The sequence below is a fragment of the Mus musculus genome, chromosome 10 (assembly GCF_000001635.26).
Source record: "Mus musculus strain C57BL/6J chromosome 10, GRCm38.p6 C57BL/6J".
Lineage (NCBI taxonomy): Eukaryota > Metazoa > Chordata > Mammalia > Rodentia > Muridae > Mus > Mus musculus.
Window position 1 is genome coordinate 68736265 of NC_000076.6, and position 20689 is coordinate 68756953.

The following is a 20689-nucleotide window of genomic DNA, read 5'->3' on the forward strand; positions in this document are numbered from 1 at the left end:
TATACACACATGCACAAAAACATATATTAATTAACCTTTTTTGAAAAAGAATAAATGTTGAATAATAATTCTCTAAAGATCAGGGCTCAAAAAGTATTTTTCGAATTAACTAGACTTCCATAAGTAAAAGGTCCGTGTGCATGTTTGTAGATTCATCATTTTTATTCAGTCAGTAATTCCTTATTCCCAAATACGAGCATTTAATCAGTTTAGTATTTGCTGAACAGACAGTAACTGAGCACTAAACAAGGTAACAATGTGCTGTCTTGGAGAAGAGGATGTTAAAAATCAGGGAAAGGCAGGGATCAGGAGACAGGTGGTCTGCCTTCAGAAAGCTGATATTATGAAAGCCAACCTAACATCCACGTGATTACAAAATAGCACCGCATTCTTTGGGTCTCATGGACAATGCAGATTCCAAACACTGCCTGCTGTGCCCTGAACGTACAAGTCGGATATAAATAGGCAGACATGCACAGAAGAGTGTCCCCAAAAGGCTTTGGTTGTTAGGGGGCAAGGAGATGCCCATGTGTAAAGGTGTTCGCCATCCTTTTTTCAAAGCTCAGCCACATTAGGCATGCTGATCTGAACAAGGGACATAGTTTGTTAGGGGAGGCAGTGCATAGAGTAGAATGTGAATTATTCCTCAACCTGAGTCTCTCTTCTCACCTTCTTGTGTGTCACAGAGTCCTAAGAAGGAAGGGTTGAAGAAAGGAATATTCCCCAAAACTGTTTTTGCTTTAGCAGCACTGGGGCTGGAAGCCAAGGCTCCAGAAGAGCTATACCACTAATCTATTCCACATTTTCTTTGGTTTTATTTTGCTTTGTTTTTAGGTAAACAGTAAGTTGGGGCTGAAGTTGCTGGTCTTGAAAGGATGTGCTAGGGGTAAGGCACAAAAAAACAGGTCCCGGAGCCCTGACTATGGGGTGAATGAGGTTAGACTTTCTATATTTCCTAACACAGAAATTCTTGAATATTGAGTTGAGAGAGAGAGAGAGAAAGAGTGTGTGTGTGTGTGTGTGTGTGTGTGTGTGTGTGTGTGTGTTTGCTGAGCTAATCTCCTAATTAAGGGGAATACACTGAAAAGGGATAATGATACTTTTTCTAATTATAGAAATGGATCTAACGCATCAGAGATATTAAGGTCATTGGTTTATTTTCAACTTCCTTTGAGTTCTACTGTGTTCTGTGCCTAGCACCTCCCCCAGATTATTATTTTAACAGTATTACTGGGGATGTTAGGCTCGAGATTAACTTGAGGTTAACAAACTTTTGTTTTGCCAACATTCGCTATGTCCAAACACAAGCAATTGACATATGCAGCTTGCCCTCTGACCAAAATTGACGTTCTTCCTCGTGTCTCTCAGCAAATCTTCCTCATGTTTCCTGTGATACATAAGGTCAAAGAGTCGATGGTTTCTTTCTTTTAAGAGCATGCCCGACATGAGTTTTTGACATTTCTCTGCAGCTCAGACATCTTCCAAGTTAGAGTTTAATAATATCTTGACCCATAACCTTTTGCTTCAAAATTGGTTTTGGCAAGAAATCAAAAGTAGAAGAGTGTCTATATTAAATATTGATTTTTAAAGACGTTTTTCTTGCCCTTTCTATTTCTTTCTTTTTCTCAGAAGATTAAAGACAATAACGAAGGTTAAATAGCCTTTTAAAACTTCACCCATTTTTCCTTTTTCCCCTGTTACTTTATTTATTTATTTATTTATTTATTTATCTCTCTACCTTATAATAATGTCATTTGGGTAAAGTTTAATCTCGCAACTACAAATAAGTACTAAAAACATTTTTACTAAAAATGAATTAACTTAATAATTTGACTTTGAGATACTCTTATCAAGAAAGAATTTAATCCAAAACCAAACACAATTTGAAGAAATAAGCTTGAAAAAGAACCTTACTTGTCTCTTATTATTATTTATCATCATCATCTTTGTTTGGTTTTAAAAAGAAAAGTCTTAATATGCATCACGAATTGGCCTCACGATTGCAATCCTCCTGCATCTCAACCTCCAGGGTACTGAGATTACAGGTGTGCATCACTGTGCCCAACTTATTATTTCAAATTATCTAGATTCACTTCCATTGCCCACTGTACTGGTTTTATTTCCTTTCCTGTGATAGAAAACATCCTGGCGCAAAGGCAACTTAGAGAAGAAAGGCTTCATTTGGTTTCTGATCCCAGGTCACAGTCTGTTATTATGTGGAAGTCAAGGCAGGAACTTGATGTTTCATATGCACAGCCAGAGCACAGAGAGGACAAATGCTTGGGATTTTGCATGCTTCATTCGTAGCTGTCTTCTTGCTTACACAGTTCAGAGGGCAGGCATAGGGGATGGTGCCACCCACCTACACACTGAATCTGCCCAACTCAATCTCAGTCAAGAAAATCTCTCTCACCCATGCCCACAGGCAACCCAATTAGACAATTCCTCTCTAAGAGTCTATTTCCTGGTGTCTTAGTCAGGGTTTCTATTCCTGCACAAACATCATGACCAAGAAGCAAGTTGAGGAGGAAAGGGTTTATTTGGCTTACACATCCATACTGCTGTTCGTCACCAAAGGAAGTCAGGACTGGAACTCAAGCAAGCCAGGAAGCAGGAGCTGATTCAGAGGCCATGGAGGGATGTTCTTTACTGGCTTGCCTCACCTGGCTTGCTCAGCCTGCTCTCTTATAGAACCCAAGACTACCAGCCCAGAGATGGTCCCACCCACAAGGGGCCTTTCCCCCTTGATCACTAATTGAGAAAATGCCTTACAGTTGGATCTCATGGAGGCATTTCCTCAACTGAAGCTCCTTTCTCTGTGATAACTCCAGCTGTGTCAAGTTGACACAAAACTAGCCAGTACACCTGGTGATTCAGGATTGTGAAACTAAGGGGCAGAGGTAGAATTTCTCAATAAGCACCAGGATAAGCTGTTGTCCACTGAGCTCATCCACCTGATGCTGAGGCATACTGATCCTCACCAGGCCAATGCTGCTACTGTGTGCTAGCATGGTTTTGTTGCAGATTCATATTCATAAGTGAGGTAGGATTTGTAAATTAAATGATATGATACAAGTGACTCCTAGTCCAACGAAACTGCTTTTAACAAGGGAAGGGAGTTGAGAGGGCTCTTTTAAACATGCATGCTGAGACAAGGCTATGCAAACACATCACACAAAACTTCTAATGTAGGAGCTGGAATGGGAGACTCACTGAACCCCCATCACACTGATCCTCTGTCACCATAAAACTCTGAGAAAGTCAACTCCATTGGCAAGGCCATGCAAATTGACCCTTGGTATGAAGAGGTGATTGTCACCATGCTTTTGCTGCTGTGTGCATTGGAAAATGAATTAGGAGATCGTCAGCTCAAGTCATTTGAACCTGAGTGTGTCTCCATTGGTCCTCTCTTCAGAGCTCCTTCTGAATTTTGAATCAGGAAATAACAAATATTGATGTGATGGTTTGTATATGCTCAGCCCAGGAAGTGGCACTATTAGGAGGTGTGGCCTCTGTTGGAGTAGATATGTCACTGTGGGTATGGGTTATAAGACCCTCATCTTAACTTTCTGTAAGACAGTCTTCTCCTAGCAGCCTTCAGATGAAGATGTAGAACTCTCAGCTCCTCCTACACTACGCCTGCCTGGATGCTGCCATGTGTCCCATCATGATGATAATAGACTGAACCTCTGAACCTGTAAGCCAGCCCCAATTAAATATTGTTCTTACTAGGGTCGCCTTGGTCATGGTGTCTGTTCAGAGCAGTAAAACCCTAACCAAGACAATAGAACTAACCTCTCGAAAGCTCCCAAATGTTTAGATGTCTTTTTTCTTCATTTCTTTCTTTTAATTTTTCAGGTTTAGCACATGCACAGGAGATCAATGAACCATTCTCCATCCTTGTCCCCACCATTTGGATTTTGTGTTTAGTAAGAGGTTATCATCTGAGAGCTCAGAAGTTCAGGTCGAAGATCAGGGGAAAAATTACTATCAATTTCCTTGAAATTACAAAGTTGAAATAAATCCAGGATTTGCTCTGGCTGCAAAATTTGCTTTCTGTAAAACATCTTAAATAGCAAATAAGCAGTGTTGTGCCTGAATATAATTGATGGTGTCCCAGGATGCCATATTACAGTCAGCTTTTATTAATTGGATTAGGGATTTGGTGAGAATGGCAGCTGGCAGCAGCCTTGCAGTTACTGTGTGCCTCTGTAATCCCTGTGGCAGAAATCATGTAACAATAACCGAGGGTGACTGTGACTGGGCTCAGGCGTTTTCTTGGCTTCTTTTAGGTAGGTAGGTGTGTGTGTGTGTGTGTGTGTGTGTGTGTGTGTGTGTGTGTGTGGTGTACAAATGAGTTCACATTGTGGGAGTTCATTGTGTAGGGGGTATATGTGCACATGGAGGCAAAGGGCAGACATTGGATGCCCTCAGCACGCACTCTTCAACTTCTCAATTGAGACAGAGTGACACACTTGCAGCTAGAATTTAACCATTCAGCCATCCTAGGCAGTTAAGGTGCCTTGGGATCTGACATTAGGTTCTCAGGCTGTACAGCAAACACTCTACCTGCCGAGCCATCTCCTCCACCTCTTAATTGTCTTCCCTGAAATTTTAAAAAAACAAAAGCTAAAGCCTCTTTCTCTGTCCTCAGGCTTTCTCCGGCCATCTTTGTGTACCTGGTCAACATCATGCCGTCCCTGTGGCTTCTTGAAATGCACCATGGAAACCAGGTATTTGTTCCTAAAAAGATGGTGGCTTTGAGCAGCCATCCACTCGCAGAATAGTGATTTGTTTCGGTTATGAGCTTTTCTATGGGGGTTGGAATTATCTAGAATTCAAGATGTAAGAGGCCAGGGGCAAGAGAGAGTGACTCCATAATCTCATTATTATTATTATTATTTCATAATGCGATAACGAAATAATAGTGATTGCTTCTGGGTTATGATTACTTGACTAACACTTCTTGTCAGTGATTTCTTAGTTTGCTTAGTTTGCCATGATTAAAACCATGACCAAAAGCAACTTGGAGAAGAAAGGGCTTATTGGCATATAGGCCTGATCACAGTTCCATTGAGGGGAGCCAAGGCAGAAATTCAAACAAGGCAAGAGCCTGGGGCAGGCACTAAAGCAGAGGCCATGGAGGGGTGCTGCTTACTGGCTTGCTCGCCATGGCTTGTCCATCCTGATCCAGGACCTTCTACGTGAATAATCCATTAACAAAATACCTCCTTAGCTTTTCAATAGGCCAGTCTGATAAGGCCATTTTCTCCACTGACTTTCTCTCTTCTCGGGTGACCCTAGCTTGTGTCAAGTTGACCAAACTGGAGCAAGTACAGTAATCTTTGTCTATGATCCACCCTCCTGTCCCTACAACACACTAGCTATGGTTCATGGGGGAATGTGAACATGATGTGTGTATGTAGTATGTGTGTTGGTCTGGTATACAGGCACATGCATATCTATAACTGTGTTCTTCCTGCAGAAGCGAATGGAAGACACAGGATGCTCTCTGTCACTCTCTTCTGATTCTCCTCAAGGCAAGACCCTGTCCCTGAACTCTATCAGTAAGCCCCCAGCGATTCTCCTGTGTCTGTCTCTCTCCCTGCCTGCTCTGGGGACATGAATCATGCATCAGAGCTTACCTTTCATATGGTTGTTGGGATTTGCACTCTACTCCTCATGCTTGGACAGCAAACACTTCTAGTCACCAAGCTATTTCCCTATCTCTGTGAATGTGATTTAACTCCTGTATCTTTAGTGAATTCTAAGAAGTTATGCTATGAGTCTTGCTATGCTAAAGCCTTGTTCTGGCATCATTTGAGAATATAGTTCTAAAAGCAAAACTGAAACTAGATTAAACAACACTTTTAGCTATTCCCACATGAATGCATTCAAACTTCTAGGGACCATTGAAAACACAGGGCGATGGGGATTCCAGGAGACCAGCTTTTGGTGTTTGTTGAGTTACAGTAAAACAGAAATCTTTGGGTTGGCGAGAAAGCTCACCAGCTGTTAGGAGTTTCTGCTGCTCTTGCAGAGGACTAGATTTCAGATGCCAGCATCTGGGAACACCTGAACATCTGGGTATAACAAATCCCAGATCTCTAATGACCTCTTTGGACCTCAACATGCACCAGCATGCAAGTGCACACACACACACACACACACACACACACACACACACACACACACACACTTTAAAACAAAAATAAAATGGAACCTTCCTTTAGAGCCCTGATATTAAATGTAAGGAAGTTATATTATGAAGCCCATCACAGGGAAAGGGACCGCATATATCCAACCACATATGACCAATCCAATTGGCTTCCAATCCAATCCCCTTTGGAATGCAGCTCCCATCATTCTGGTTGGTTTGTTTTCTTGAGTCACAATGTAGCCTGGTATTTGCTATATACCCCAGGCTGGCCCTGAACTTGTAGTAACCCTTCTGCTTCACCTCCCTGAGTTTAGACATTCCCCAGCATACATGGCTTATGTCCCATTTTAGACATTGACCTGCATCCCCCATGGAACTGTCTGGCTCACGGCCTCAAGACTAAGCCTGTCCTTTGCTTTGTTAAATCTCCTGCACAAACCTAGGGGGCTTCATTGATAAAATGCTTTAGGCAAGATCTGCTCCAAATTGTCCTTGCATGGATTTCTTCATTACAACTGTTGTTTTACATCAGGGTTGAGTCTCCGGCTTCTATGTAACTTCATCTAAAAAGGCTTCTTCCTTTAAACTTGAGGCACACGGAGAGCAATTTACCTCCGTGGATCCCTTTCGAAGAAACTCCCAAGCAAATATCAGTCCTAAAGCCATGAAGAAAACATTTCTCCTCCTCCTCAGATCTCTTGCTAAAACTCATTAAAGTCTGAGGCAGCCTCCATGTCTGTATTAAAGAATGTTTGTAGCCATAGATTGGTTGATTCAAGTCACCATATGTTTAATAAAACGACCACAAAGAGAGAGGACCACTTGAGTCTTCTTTAAGGACTATGACAATAAGCCATGGCGATTTGAATCAATTTCCTTTCTTTTTTTTTAATATTTTTATTAGGTATTTTCCTCATTTACATTTCCAATGCTATCCCAAAAGTCCCCCATACCCTCCCCCCAACTCCCCTACCCACCCACTCCCACTTTTTGGCCCTGGCATTCCCCTGTACTGGGGCATATAAAGTTTGCATGTCCAATGGGCCTCTCTTTCCAGTGATGGCCGACTAGGCCATCTTTTGAAACATATGCAGGTAGAGTCAAGAGCTCAGGGGTACTGGTTAGTTCATAATGTTGTTCCACCTATAGGGTTGCAGATCCCTTTAGCTCCTTGGATACTTTCTCTAGCTCCTCCATTGGGGGCCCTGTGATCCATCCAATAGCTGACTGTGAGCATCCACTTCTGTGTTTGCTAGGCCCCGGCATAGACTCACAAGAGAGAGCTCTATCTGGGTCCTTTCAGCAAAATCTTGCTTGTGTGTGCAATGGTGTCAGCGTTTGGAAGCTGATTATGGGATGGATCCCCGGATATGGCAGTCTCTATATGGTCCATCCTTTCGTCACAGCTCCAAACTTTGTCTCTGTAACTCCTTCCATGGGTGTTTTGTTCCCAATTCTAAGAAGGGGCAAAGTGTCCACACTTTGGTCTTCGTTCTTCTTGAGTTTCATGCATTTAGCAAATTGTATCTTATATCTTGGGTATCCTAAGTTTCTGGGCTAATATCCACTTATCAGTGAGTACATATTGTGTGTGTTCCTTTGTGATTGGGTTACCTCACTCAGGATGATGCCCTCCAGGTCCATCCATTTGCCTAAGAATTTCATAAATTCATTCTTTTTAATAGCTGAATAGTACTCCATTGTGTAAATGTACCACATTTTCTGTATCCATTCCTCTGTTGAGGGGCATCTGGGTTCTTTCCAGCTTCTGGCTATTATAAATAAGACTGCTATGAACATAGTGGAGCATGTGTCCTTCTTACCAGTTGGGACCTCTTCTGGATATATGCCCAGGAGAGGTATTGCAGGATCCTCCGGTAGTACTATGTCCAATTTTCTGAGGAACCACCAGACTAATTTCCAGAGTGGTTGTACAAGCTTGCAATCCCACCAACAATGGAGGAGTGTTCCTCTTTCTCCACATCCTAGCCAGCATCTGCTTTCACCTGAATTTTTTATCTTAGCCATTCTGACTGGTGTGAGGTGGAATCTCAGGGTTGTTTTGATTTGCATTTCCCTGATGATTAAGGATGTTGAACATTTTTTCAGGTGCTTCTCTGCCATTCGGTATTCCTCAGGTGAAAATTCTTTGTTCAGCTCTGAGCCCCATTTTTTAATGGGGTTATTTGATTTTCTGGAGTCCACCTTCTTGAGTTCTTTATATATATTGGATATTAGTCCCCTATCTGATATAGGATAGGTAAAGATCCTCTCCCAATCTGTTGGTGGTCTTTTTTTCTTGTTGACAGTGTCTTTTGCCTTGCAGAAGCTTTGCAACTTTATGAGGTCCCATTTATTGATTCTTGATCTTACTGCACAAGCCATTGCTGTTCTATTCAGGAACTTTCCCCCTGTACCCATATCTTCGAGGCTTTCCCCTACTTTCTCCTCTCTATAAGTTTCAGTGTCTCTAGTTTTATGTGGAGTTCCTTAATCCACTTAGATTTGACCTTAGTACAAGGAGATAAGAATGGATCAATTTGCATTCTTCTACATGATAACCGCCAGTTGTGCCAGCACCATTTGTTGAAAATGCTGTCTTTTTTCCACTGGATGGTTTTAGCTCCCTTGTCAAAGATCAAATGACCATAGGTGTGTGGATTTATCTCTGGGTCTTCAATTCTGTTCCATTGGTCTACTTGTCTGTCGCTATACCAGTACCATGCAGTTTTTATCACAATTGCTCTGTAGTACAACTTTAGGTCAGGCATGGTGATTCCTTTCTAACAGATACAATCATACAATATGGCTATCATCCACAATAACAATTCATTTCTCTCAAATGTTTTCATAATGTAAATGTATTACACAACTAATTGCTACACAGGTCAAAAATCATTACAACCAATAGCATGCAATCAAAACCTCACTTTTTAATAATGATGATGATGATAGTAGTGGTAATAGTAATAATAGTTTTGAGCCTCAGGCATAATGTCTGTGATTTTCATAGTACAAAAGAAGTCAAACCTTTATTGCTGGAATTTGACACTGAACATTAAAATGAATGTCTAGAGATTGAAGCAGGAAGGACAAGCAGAGACAGAAGTCAAAAATGAGAGAGATGAGAATATTGGGATTATCTTTAAAGAAATAAGTGGCATTGCAGAACTGAAGGCGACACAGAAATCCACTCTGTCCTTTCGTGATAATCACTTTTGTTGCATAGGACCTGATATTTCAGAGTTTTCAATTAGATTTTCTTACTAGATTTAAGGACCCCATTCATTAAGCCAGGGGCAGCCATTTCTGTTTTATAGAAGAAAAACCCTAGGGCTTAGAAGGTTTAAATTCAGAACCAACACTTGGTCCAGAAAGAACACACTCTCTAAAGTTTCTGAGGAGCTTTCATAAGAATCATCTGAATGTTTCCACGTTGGAAAGAGTCATTTACTTTCCATTGATGGAACCATGACTAAGAACACGCTCTGCCCTTGCAGAAAACCTGAGTTCGAATCTTGCCACCCACTGGACCCACACCTTCCTGTAACTCCAGCTCCAGGAAATCTGACACTTTTTCTGACCTCTTCAGTCACCGGCTGGCATGTGACATGAAAATGCAGAGAGACTTACACATATGCATAGTTAAAATAAAATGTAAATCATAATTTCCACTACTCCCCATTTATTTACATCCCAATTGTCCTAGATGACCAGTTTCATACCTTCATTCCCAACATGATATAATTTAAACAAATGTTAACAAAACCATTCTGAGGATCACAATTCTAACCCCATGTGAGCACTTTTTCTGACAGAGCACACTGAAAATGATGGAAAGGGCCTGTGATGTCCTTGTTACGTTTGAGCTGAAAGGATACATTAGGCTTTAATGACACAGCCATAAATACGTAACATTCTGGTACTATAATGACCTTCATAAAGTCCCTTGTATGACGATTCCTGAAATGACAGGCCCAAAAGCAGAAGAAGTCAAGTTAGGGTTAAGGATTCAAACCTGTATGTGTGGTGGCCTTAATGTCGTGAAAAGGAAGGTTCTGTTAGTCTAAAATGGAATAGCAGGAGAGCAGAGGAGCTCAATTACCACGATGTTCATGAAAAGTCCTTTGCTGCCAAATTAGAAAGCACTGCACTCAGGGGTGACATTTCCCATAAATAGCAAGGTGTCTGTGGAGTTTTAGAGATAAAGGGATCAGATCCTATCATCTCTCCAGTTTTAATATACAGTATATTTTCATGCCTATAAAAAGGTGATCACATTTTGTTTCTAGTGACAATTACGTAATTAAGCTCACAAAGGTAAACTGTAAATGGTGATTTGGGGTCTCGACAAAAGATTAAGTGTTTTGTCACCATTACCTCCTCTTGAAACCTTAGTGACATGAATGTATACATGTGTGTACACAAACGTGTGCATAAACAACAAACACACATAAGCATAGTCACATAGATTCACACACATGAACATATGTGCACATAAACATACACACACATATAGGCATTCACATATGCTACTCACATGAACGTACATGTATGTGCAATTGTGCACACACATATGAACACACACATGTGCATCCATACACATACTGACTTGCACTTTCACTTGCATATACTCACATCCGTATGTACATGCCCATCCCACATGAACGTACATATATAGTGTGCATGCTCCTAGTTACTTGTGATGTGTGCAAACACAATTCACTTGGGCTCAGAGCAGAAAATCATGGCCTCTTGGCAGACTCTTTTGTCTATTTATCAAATTGTTTACAGAATAATAAATGGCATGGTACCAAGAATAACTAAGAAAAAATTATTTCTTATGGTTTGAGCTCTTTTTGTTCCTCAATAGATTCTCTTAAGTAATATGTAGTCATGGAGTGTGATAGTGATGGTGACAACTATGGTAATAGTGGTGGTGGAGGTGGTGGTGATAATTGGTGGTAGTAGCTCTCTTCCTCTGTCTGTTTGTCTGTCTGTCTCTCTGTATGTTCTTTCTCTGTCTCTCTGTCTGTCTTTATTACTATCTCTCTGTTTCTCTATGTGTCTCTGTCTCTGTCTCTGCCTCTGCCTCTTTCTCTTTCTCTTCCTGTGTGTGTGTGTGTGTGTGCGTGCTTGCGTGCGTGTGTGTGCGTGCGTGCGTGCGTGTGTGTGTGTGTGTGTGTGTGTGTGTGTAAAACATTTCAGCACTCCAGATGCTTAGAAAAAATCATGCACTCCCTAAAGCAGGTCGGCAAAGTATGCTCCCACAATGGTTATTTTGTCAAGTGTTGTCTCTTTGTTTTCTTATAAATTTTTCCATATCTTATTTTATCTGTTTCCCGGTATCTGTCTAGATCAAATTACAAAAGGTTTGTTCACAGACACTCACGTACAAAAATGAAGAAAGGAAAGAAAGAAATTATCTTCTAGGTCAATTCTCAAATTTCCCACAACCTTAAGTTGGCTTCTATGGCAACACTGGTGTCCGGGATACGAGACATGCTGACCTTTTGTTTGTGCCAGTGTCTGGCCTGAAGGGTGAAAAGTGATTGGATTATTTATTTAACTGGAATGTTATTTTTAGATATAGAGTGTTTGGTACGAAAGAAACTCCTAAAATAAATGCTTCAACAGGCTTGTATGTATTCTCAAGAGTTTGTAGCACAATTGATCCAACAAAGGTTCAAGAAAGGGACCCAGTTACTAACCAACAAATTTTATAGCTTTTTAAGATGGCTCAGAATCTGAATCCTCCTATGCAACAGGATAGAGAGACAGGCAATGAGCATTCACCACGGGTGTCTTCCACCTCAGATTCTGGTCCCAAGCGATGATTGCGCATGCGTCTCTGTAGATGTCTCCCACCCTTATAATCTTTTGCGTGGAGTGAAACTGCTTTGCTGTGAATTTGTTGCGATGGTTTGTGCATACCAGCTCTCAATTCTTAGTATTGCAGCACCCAATCTGAGAGAATGGCACAGAACTTCAGCAGAAGAGGAGATGTCAATCAAACCCTGTCATCCCACAGAGCCACCAATGGAATGGGGAATATCCTTGAGCTGGTGAGAACTTTCTCCACCATTTATAGAAAGCTTCCTAAAGTTGTCCAAGTTTGGGGGACAAGAATTGCAAAATAAGGTTGTTTTATTATATTGATTAAACCCATATCATCCTCATCAGGTGATGTACATTACATTAATGAACTTATGCACGAGGAACACGCTCTCAACATGTGTATAGAAACATAAACTAAAAAGGTATTATAGCCTACTATCTGTATACAAATTTATATCCCAGCACTGTTTTTTAAAAAAATAATTATCTTATCTCCACTGAAATACATCTGCTAATACATTGACAATTGCCTGTGGGTTTGTGGGGTCTGTTTCTGGGTTCTCTGTTCTGGCCCATGGTTCTATTTGTCTCCTTTTACCCAATGTGCACTGTCTATGGAATAGCAGCAGTAAGTCTGAAAAGGCACAGAGCATCGGGGCTCCAGCTTTGTTCTGCTTTAATGCTGTGTGAGCTAGTTTGGATACTTTACCTCTCCACATAACCATGAGACTCAGTTCTTCACTCACCAAAGAACTTGATGACATCATAGTTGGACTGATATCGAATACATGTCAAGTCATGGACCACTGGCATGTTGACAATGTTGAGTCTCTATATCCATGAACAAGAGACCTCTCTCCAGTTAGTCCCTTTGATTTTAGTCTTCAAGGACTGTGCACATAGCTAAGAGCTAGAGCACATGCCTTATAGATGCAAGGCCCTGTGTTTGATCCCCATAAAGCAGAGACTGACTTAACTCCTCAGCATTTAGTATTTTTTACCATATATGTGTGTGTACCTGATATATATATATGTGTGTGTGTGTGTGTGTGTGTGTATGTTTATATATATATATATATATATATATATATATATATATATATATATATGTATATATATATATATACATATATATATATGTGTGTGTGTATGTGTGTGTATGTTTATATATGTATATATGTAAACATATGTGCATGTCTGTGTATACATATGTATAATATATGTATTTTAACAGAGGTGCATATGTAACATGTATACACATTTTGTTAGACTCATAAGCAAGTACTTTATTTTCCACAGTGGCAATGTAAGTGATACTGAATTTCAACCCCAATATCTATTTCTTTACCAGTATATAGGAAGAAGATTGACCCTTGAATATCAGATTTTACTCCACAATTTGTTTATTAGGTCTGAAAAATTTTTTTCTTCTTCCCTCCCGCCAAGAATTCAAGACTTTCTACATATAAAAATATGTCTGAACAAAGGCAGTTTTATTTCTTTTATTCTGATGAGTACAACTTTCCTTTTCTATAAAATATATATTGCCTAGATATATGATATTAATATAATAGCAAAGGATATTTTCCAAAATAGAGTGATAGGGTGGCTCTTTTTCTTCACTTGTCTTATATTTATAGTTGATAATGATCATTTTGAAAACAGTTTACAGAAGGAACTCAAGACTAAGAACTCTCTACCATCGAAGGGTGTTTTTTAAAATGAGTTCTAGAGTAGAATAGAGCGATCCACACATTATTATCTGAGTTTCATTTAGATCTTACCTTTGTCACTGTGGAGAAGTCACTCGGATTTTTATCTTAACTGAAACAATCATATTTGTCATGATAATGTGTTGTCCCCTAGAAGTTAAATGTGTTGTATGTGAAGCCACACATGTGAAGCAAAGCATGTGAAGACACATGGGAGAAATGTCAAGAAGAAAGTGACAAAAAATTAAAAATTCTTCATCTTCCTGTGTGGATTGACCAGTTGTAGGTCACTTCTTTTGCTTTGTCATTGTGTATTTGGTATGAGAACTGATCCAAATGTCAGCTTTGCCCATCGTAACAGGCAGCTTAGATAGATCACCTGGAGCCATTATCCTGTCTACTTGCTTCATAGATCTTGTAGTCTTTAAATATTTCAGTCTAAGCCAATAGTAACATTTTAAAATTTACTTAGAAGTTGAAAAGGGAATGATATTTCCTTCCTCTGGGATATACTATGAGATCTAACAGTTTGTCAAACCTAAGAGTAAAGACAGGCTCATTTTTTCTTGCTCTACTATGCATTATTGAGTAAATGCTAATTATTCAGAGTAAAGATAGGACTATTACAATTATTATTCTCTTCCTCTGAGTAAACAGATGGACACTATTTTTTTTTCTAATTAAAGTTTTACAGCAGCAATGGACAAAAGGAAGATTGTAAAAATTCCAATGTTAATAAATTCAGGTTTTTAAATCAATAAAAGAAAAATATTGGATTGTTTTTATAATTTTAATATGGAACTTATCAAACTTTGTTAGGCATCATACTTTATTATGGGCTGTAATAAAACACCCAATGATCTTTAAAACATTATTAAATTGATTCTTTAAATATCACAAGGCATCATCTTATTAGCCGTGTAAGGTTTAAATTAACCACATGTTGAGTAAATCCTGCTTTAAAAGCCCCATTGTATTTCTTTTGTAGCGTGTTCATTTTCCTTAGTTATTAAAGAATGACACTTGGAAAATGCTGACAAAAACACACTGTTGACCAGGAGCTGAAAGCCATGTTGAAGTAGATAATCATTTACACACTGACAGTTCCTGAACCTGATGTCTCTGTTCAACAGGCCAGAGGCTTTGTCGACAATTTATCCATGGTATGTGAACCGGTCTGGACCTTAGGACTCCACCAAACACTCCTGCTAATATTAATCATTGGACGGTGGCTTCTCCCCATTGGAGGCACCATCACTAGAGACCAACTCTCAGAACTTCTTCTGATGTTTGTGGGGACGGCGGCCGACATACTGGAGTTCACTACTGAGACTCTGAAGGAAAATAATGTCAGGTAAGTTCCTGATGCAACGTCAGCACCACAGGCTTGGCTTGCTGCTCTGTTGTTTATCCTGCACCTGGCTCGTTGTCCTATTGTCTGTATGTGGCATATGTAAGGCTTTTAAAGACAGCTTTATGTCAGGGCTTGAGGGAGGACTTATTTAGTGAGTTTGTTTTCTATGCAAGCCTCAGGAACTGAGTTTGGATCCACAATTCCCATGTAAGCACCAGGCATGGTGGTGTGTATGTGTCATGTGTGTCTAGGATCACAGCACTGGCGATGTGAAGACAGGAGAATCTCTAGGGCTCACTGGAAGGCCATTCAAACCAAATTGGTAAACTCTTAAACTCCGTGTTCAGTGAGGGTAAGGTGGGGCTGATAGATAAAAGCACCTCACATCAAACCTCTGGACTCCATATGCACTTAAACACATGTGCAGACACATCAGGTACACATAAGGACATGAATGAACATCTATTCACATATACACCACATGTACTATATCTATATAGATATATAGCTATATCTATACACACACAAAGACCAATCTTTATCTTAAAAAGGAAAATGCAGGAAGGAGGTTCAGGCTGAGAAAGAGGATATACCCACCCTGGATAGAACAGAAAATTGCCATATAGTTACACCATAAGTCCAGGAGGGTCATGGTGGAACCACAGCGACTACGGGTATCTGGAGACCATCTCTATCCTCTTCAGCCAAGTGTCAGCAGTACAGCCCATGTCATTATTTTCTCCGAGATCACCTAGCTCCAAGAGCCATAGAGACACCGTCCCTTTCTCTAGCTATAGAATTTACATTTCCCGGTGAGAAGGAGAACAGAGCCAATGAAGTTTTATTGTACAGAATTTTATTTTTAGTCAGTTTTGTTCAAAGTGCCCAAAGGCTTTCTGGTGGAGATGCCTATAAATTAAAACTTATTGAGTTGGTACTTTTATTTTTGCCACCAGCAAGCAAACTCGGAATCCGTGATCACATCTGTTTATGGAACTGCTTTCTTCCCATTAGGGATTTGAGTCTCCGTGCCTGAATGTACTTTAAGCTTGGGTTGTTTTGTATGGTGCTATAAAAATAAATTGGAATGAGGCTGGCTTTTAATGCTACGGTTTACTTTATCCCACTCTCCTCAAACAACAAAACATAAAGCCTGAGCCAAACACACCGACTTATTAAATAAGCCTAATTTCTCAATCACAGCGTGAATCACTATTTATAAGTGAGAGATTTTTTTTATAAGAACACTCATTGTTTTGTACATACTAAATTATTTGTTCAGTTTATTAAGTCAACATCATTTTTGAGGTATCAAATATGAGTTGGATGACTGTAGTCACTGTGTTTATTTTCATGTGGTGGTTCCAATGCCTTATGCTTGATCAGCATTTTACATTGAATAGTAATTTCAAATACATTTAAGATCATTGCAGTACAATGTCACTACTAGAGGAACATCAATGGACCATGATGGACCCCCTGAAATTATGAACATGGATAGTTACAAACCTGACATCTATCTATAAAATGAATGCATACATGCTAAATATCTTCCAAGTACAGAGACAGCACAAGACAATAAAGGGCTTGAAAAGAGAGGGCTTTGTTTTACGGAGCTAGTCGTAAAACGAGAGAAATGCCAAACCCGGTTATCTTAATGGGCTCTGCGAGTCCCATCCAGAAGTATCATCAAAGAGTAATGGATCCCGTGTTTACCAATAAACGTTGATTATTAAATAAGTTGATTTAATTGTTTGACCCATAAAAAAGCGCCCTTGGAAGTCACTCGGCACTGCTTAATTGACTAAGAACTGATTTGTTATTTAACATGTGCCAGGTACCGTGTTAGGCAGAGCTTGGGGAACAAAACCGTAAACAAGTTATGAACCAAAGATCACACAGTTCAGCCAAAACAAGACTGTTTCGGTCCAGTGAGAATTTAGGGAGGACTGGATGTTTCAAAGCATCATCAATTTCTCCAATTTTTTTTTTCTACTTACAATTCAATTCAAATACTTTCTGAGTATATATTTTGGAAATTTTGAACTTGTGTTTCACGCCAGTTAAAGCTTAATGAGGCTGAATAAATTAGAGTAGGCCTGTATCTGCAGGCTTCTCATTCGTGGGTAGAAAGTGTTCTAGAAATGACTCCAAGTTCATTATTGCCCTACAGCACGGATTACATGACAATGTTGTACAATGTTTTCTAAGAACTTGAGTGTCCTACAAGCACCCTCCTATAAATAATAAAGGATATTTTGTTACAGATTCCATTTCTAAATATCTTCCCATGTTGTTTTCGATTGTATTTCCTCAAATTGAAATTATTTTGTTTCAGTATTTCCAGATTGTGTCAGTGGCCTTTTCTGATTTCCCTCCTGTCCCCTTGCACCTCTGTAACTCAAATACACCTCAACCTGTGGTCAACTCCCAAAATGCATCTAGACTTCCTCTTCAAAAAGCTTGCTTCCGAGTTCTAAGTTCCTGTCTCAGGTCTCATATATACTGTAAGAAACGATACCAAAAATGTCGTGTGTGTGTGTGTGTGTGTGTGTGTGTGTGTGTGTGTGTGTCTGTCTGTCTGTCTGTTCAGAAAAGGAGACTGGATCCAATGGAACTGTAGTAACAGCTGGTTGTTAGCCACAATGTGATGCTAGCAATTGAACACAGGTCCTTAACTGCTGAGCCATCTTCCACCTCATAAGGATGTCTTATGAATAACAGAGTTCTCTGTAATACAATGTATTGGTTTATCTCTTTTGGGTTATGTTTCTTGCTGCCATACATAGGAAATAAGAACAAATCCAAAATCAGAAGCATATTCCTTTTTCTACCTATGGGACTATTTAGCTCTCTCTGTCTCTGTCTCTCTCAGAGTGTATGTGTGTATATGTTTGAGTGTGTGCATGCTTGTGTGTGTGTATGTTTGCATATGTTTGTGTGTGTGTTTCCATTTGATTTAACTTTGTGCACTGTGAGATAAACCTTCAAGTTCAGTATTTTGGGCAATGACCAAGCTTGGACTAATTGTCTCGAAAATATCTGTTGAAAATACTCTTTCTGAGTTCAGCTGGTGTGTTTATTTAAAATCAGTTGACTGCAGGTATAAGAGCTCCAATGAGGCATGTGTGTGCTTGTCCTTATACCAACCTCACAAGGTGGTTTTGGTAGACACTGTAGCACTACTTTCTAAAAACCATTGCTTCTGGTAACGTGGGGCTTTACCTAGCCATGTGGCTGTGACCATCTTACTGAGTTTTATTTAAAAAGCAACCAAACCAAACCAAACCAAACCAAACCAAACCAAACCAAACCAAACAACAAGCAAACATACAAACAGAAAACCTTGTGGTCTTGTAGGAAGTGAGCTAACATGAACGATTATTTGGGAAGCTTCAGAATTATAAAGCCCTCTCATCTGTGAACGTGAAAATTCTGAGCTTGTTTCTGACATGTTTGCCTCCTTTTGGAACCCCCTATCCTCTTACTGGCTTGCCTTGTCCAGCCTTACTATGAGGGGAGGTGACTAATCTTACTGCAACTTGATATGCCTTGCTTCTTGATATCCCCAGGAGACCTGCAGTTTATGAAGGGAAACTGAGGAGCGATGGATGGGGAGGGAGGAGGCAGGGGTGAAGGAGGTGAGGGATGGAGACAGGGAGGAAAGAGAAATTGCCCTTGGGATGTTATATCATAGATAGATACTCTTCAACTCACCTTTGCATTTCAAGTCCTTTCTCTGCTTTTCTACATGATTCTCTTGAGTCTTTTATTATTTCTTTTACTAATTTTTATTATTATGTCTTATATTCTTTCTGATGGAGGTTTTTTTTTTCTTTCCTTTCCCTTTCTCGTTTTTAGTTGCTTTAGTGGAGACATTATTTATATACGTAATGATTTGGTAACCAGCAATGACACACAAAACTTACCTATTTTGTTTCTATCTCCAGGTTTTACTGTTAGATCATCCTCCTTATAAGTGAAGACACTTCTGATTGTTGCCAAAGCATGCTCCATGAATTTATTTTTTTGTCTTATTCTACCATCTTGTAGCCCTCCTCTGCATCAGACAGATACAGTAGAATTGAACATTTCAGTCTCAAGAGAAATATTTTGGTTTTCTCTGTTAAGGGTGCTGTTGCCATTCTGCTGGCCCAGGCTATCATTATAAACCTGAGGAAATGTAATTTTTTATTTCTACATCAGTGAGAAATTTTTCTTATGTATATTGAATACCATGAGGTCTGCCTTTTTTGATATGATTTTTATTTTGGTGGTTGTTCTTTATTATAAAAAAATGACTGTATTATATTAACTGATCTTCAGATGTTAAATCACCTTTGATGCCAGGATAAATTGAACTTAGTTGTGCAGCATAGTTCTTTGTGATGTGGTTTTTTGGCCTGATTTGCCAACATTTCTCCTTTCTTCCATCTTGTCCATGGGGCATATTGTTCCCCAGTATTATCTCTAAGGGTATCTCATTCAAGCTTTTGAATCCAGACAACACTGGCTTTAATAAACGTACCAGGAAGCATCATTTTTATTTCTATTTACTGAAAATATTTTTTGCATAATTGATATTTCTTTCAAGAATTTATAGAATTCCCCAAGGAAGCAATCTGGACCAGGCCTTTCCTTTATGGGAAGTGGTTTCCTTTTCCTCTTTGCTCCCTCTACCTCTTCCCCCTCATCTTCCTCCTCCTTTCTTCATCATATCTAATCACTAATTCAATATCATTTCCTCCTCTAGGACTAGTTAGATATTTTATATTTTTCTTATTTGGGGGTGTGCTTTTCTCTCAAGGATATTTTTTTCTCTTTCTTGTAAATAAGTGGTCTTTTGCCATGAAGTTCTCCTGCTGTTAGCATACATGTGTTAATAAGTTCTGTGGCCTCAGAGGTGAGCCCTCTGTTTCATTTCCTGGGTTTAAATGTTGACTCACTCTCGTTCCTTTTCCCCAGAGAGGATGGGCTTGCTTACTTGTTGGGGGAGGATTATCGGCCTATTAATTAATTATTTAACTTATTTATTTATAAAGACAGACGTGTGGGTTTTATTGACTTGATGATAATCATTCCATTTTCATTTCTTTCTCAGACTTTAGATCACCAGTCTTTCTTCTCCAGCATCCAGAGTCCCACGTTTACTTCTCGGCACGGCTGTCTTACGTTCCTATAGATTCTGGTGTCTTGGTCCTTTATTTAATATAATTCAAAATTAGTTCCCAAGTAAATGAAGATTCCTCAAAATTTCTCCTTCGTTTTAAATTTTAATTGTATTGTACTCTTGTTATGAATTAAATTGGTTCAACACGTTTAAATGTCCCGAGGCTTGCTTGATGAAGCATCTAGCTTTCTCTAGAGGGTGCTCTGCTTGCATAAGACGGATGTGTTCTTGTTTATACTCTATCATAGGTTAATCCTGATGCAGCTATGGTAAAATACAACAGCATTAGTCCATTTCATCATGGCTCCATCTGCCTCGTGGACCAAAACTTCATCTCAGTCTCCCGAGGGCTATTATGCCAATACATATATTATGAGTTGGTATGTTACTGCACACACTATGGTTTTGTCCTTGACAATATTTACACACTATGGATTTTCTCCGTTATGATATTT

General features: G+C 39.5%; 1 protein-coding gene across 2 annotated transcripts in view; it reads left to right on the plus strand.

Annotated features, from left to right (window-relative positions):
* The window catches only part of Tmem26 (transmembrane protein 26), a 58910-nt gene that overhangs the window by 12519 nt on the left and 25702 nt on the right, over window positions 1-20689 (plus strand). Inside the window, exons 2-5 of one of the 2 annotated variants that reach the window (XM_006513768.1) lie at window positions 4655-4733; window positions 5486-5567; window positions 12112-12225; window positions 14844-15064. In XM_006513768.1, the coding sequence (XP_006513831.1) occupies window positions 12136-12225; window positions 14844-15064 (311 nt within the window). In that variant the 5' untranslated portion in view covers window positions 4655-4733; window positions 5486-5567; window positions 12112-12135. The remainder of the gene's footprint in view (window positions 1-4654; window positions 4734-5485; window positions 5568-12111; window positions 12226-14843; window positions 15065-20689) is intronic. The other variant, NM_177794.3, reaches the window with a different exon arrangement.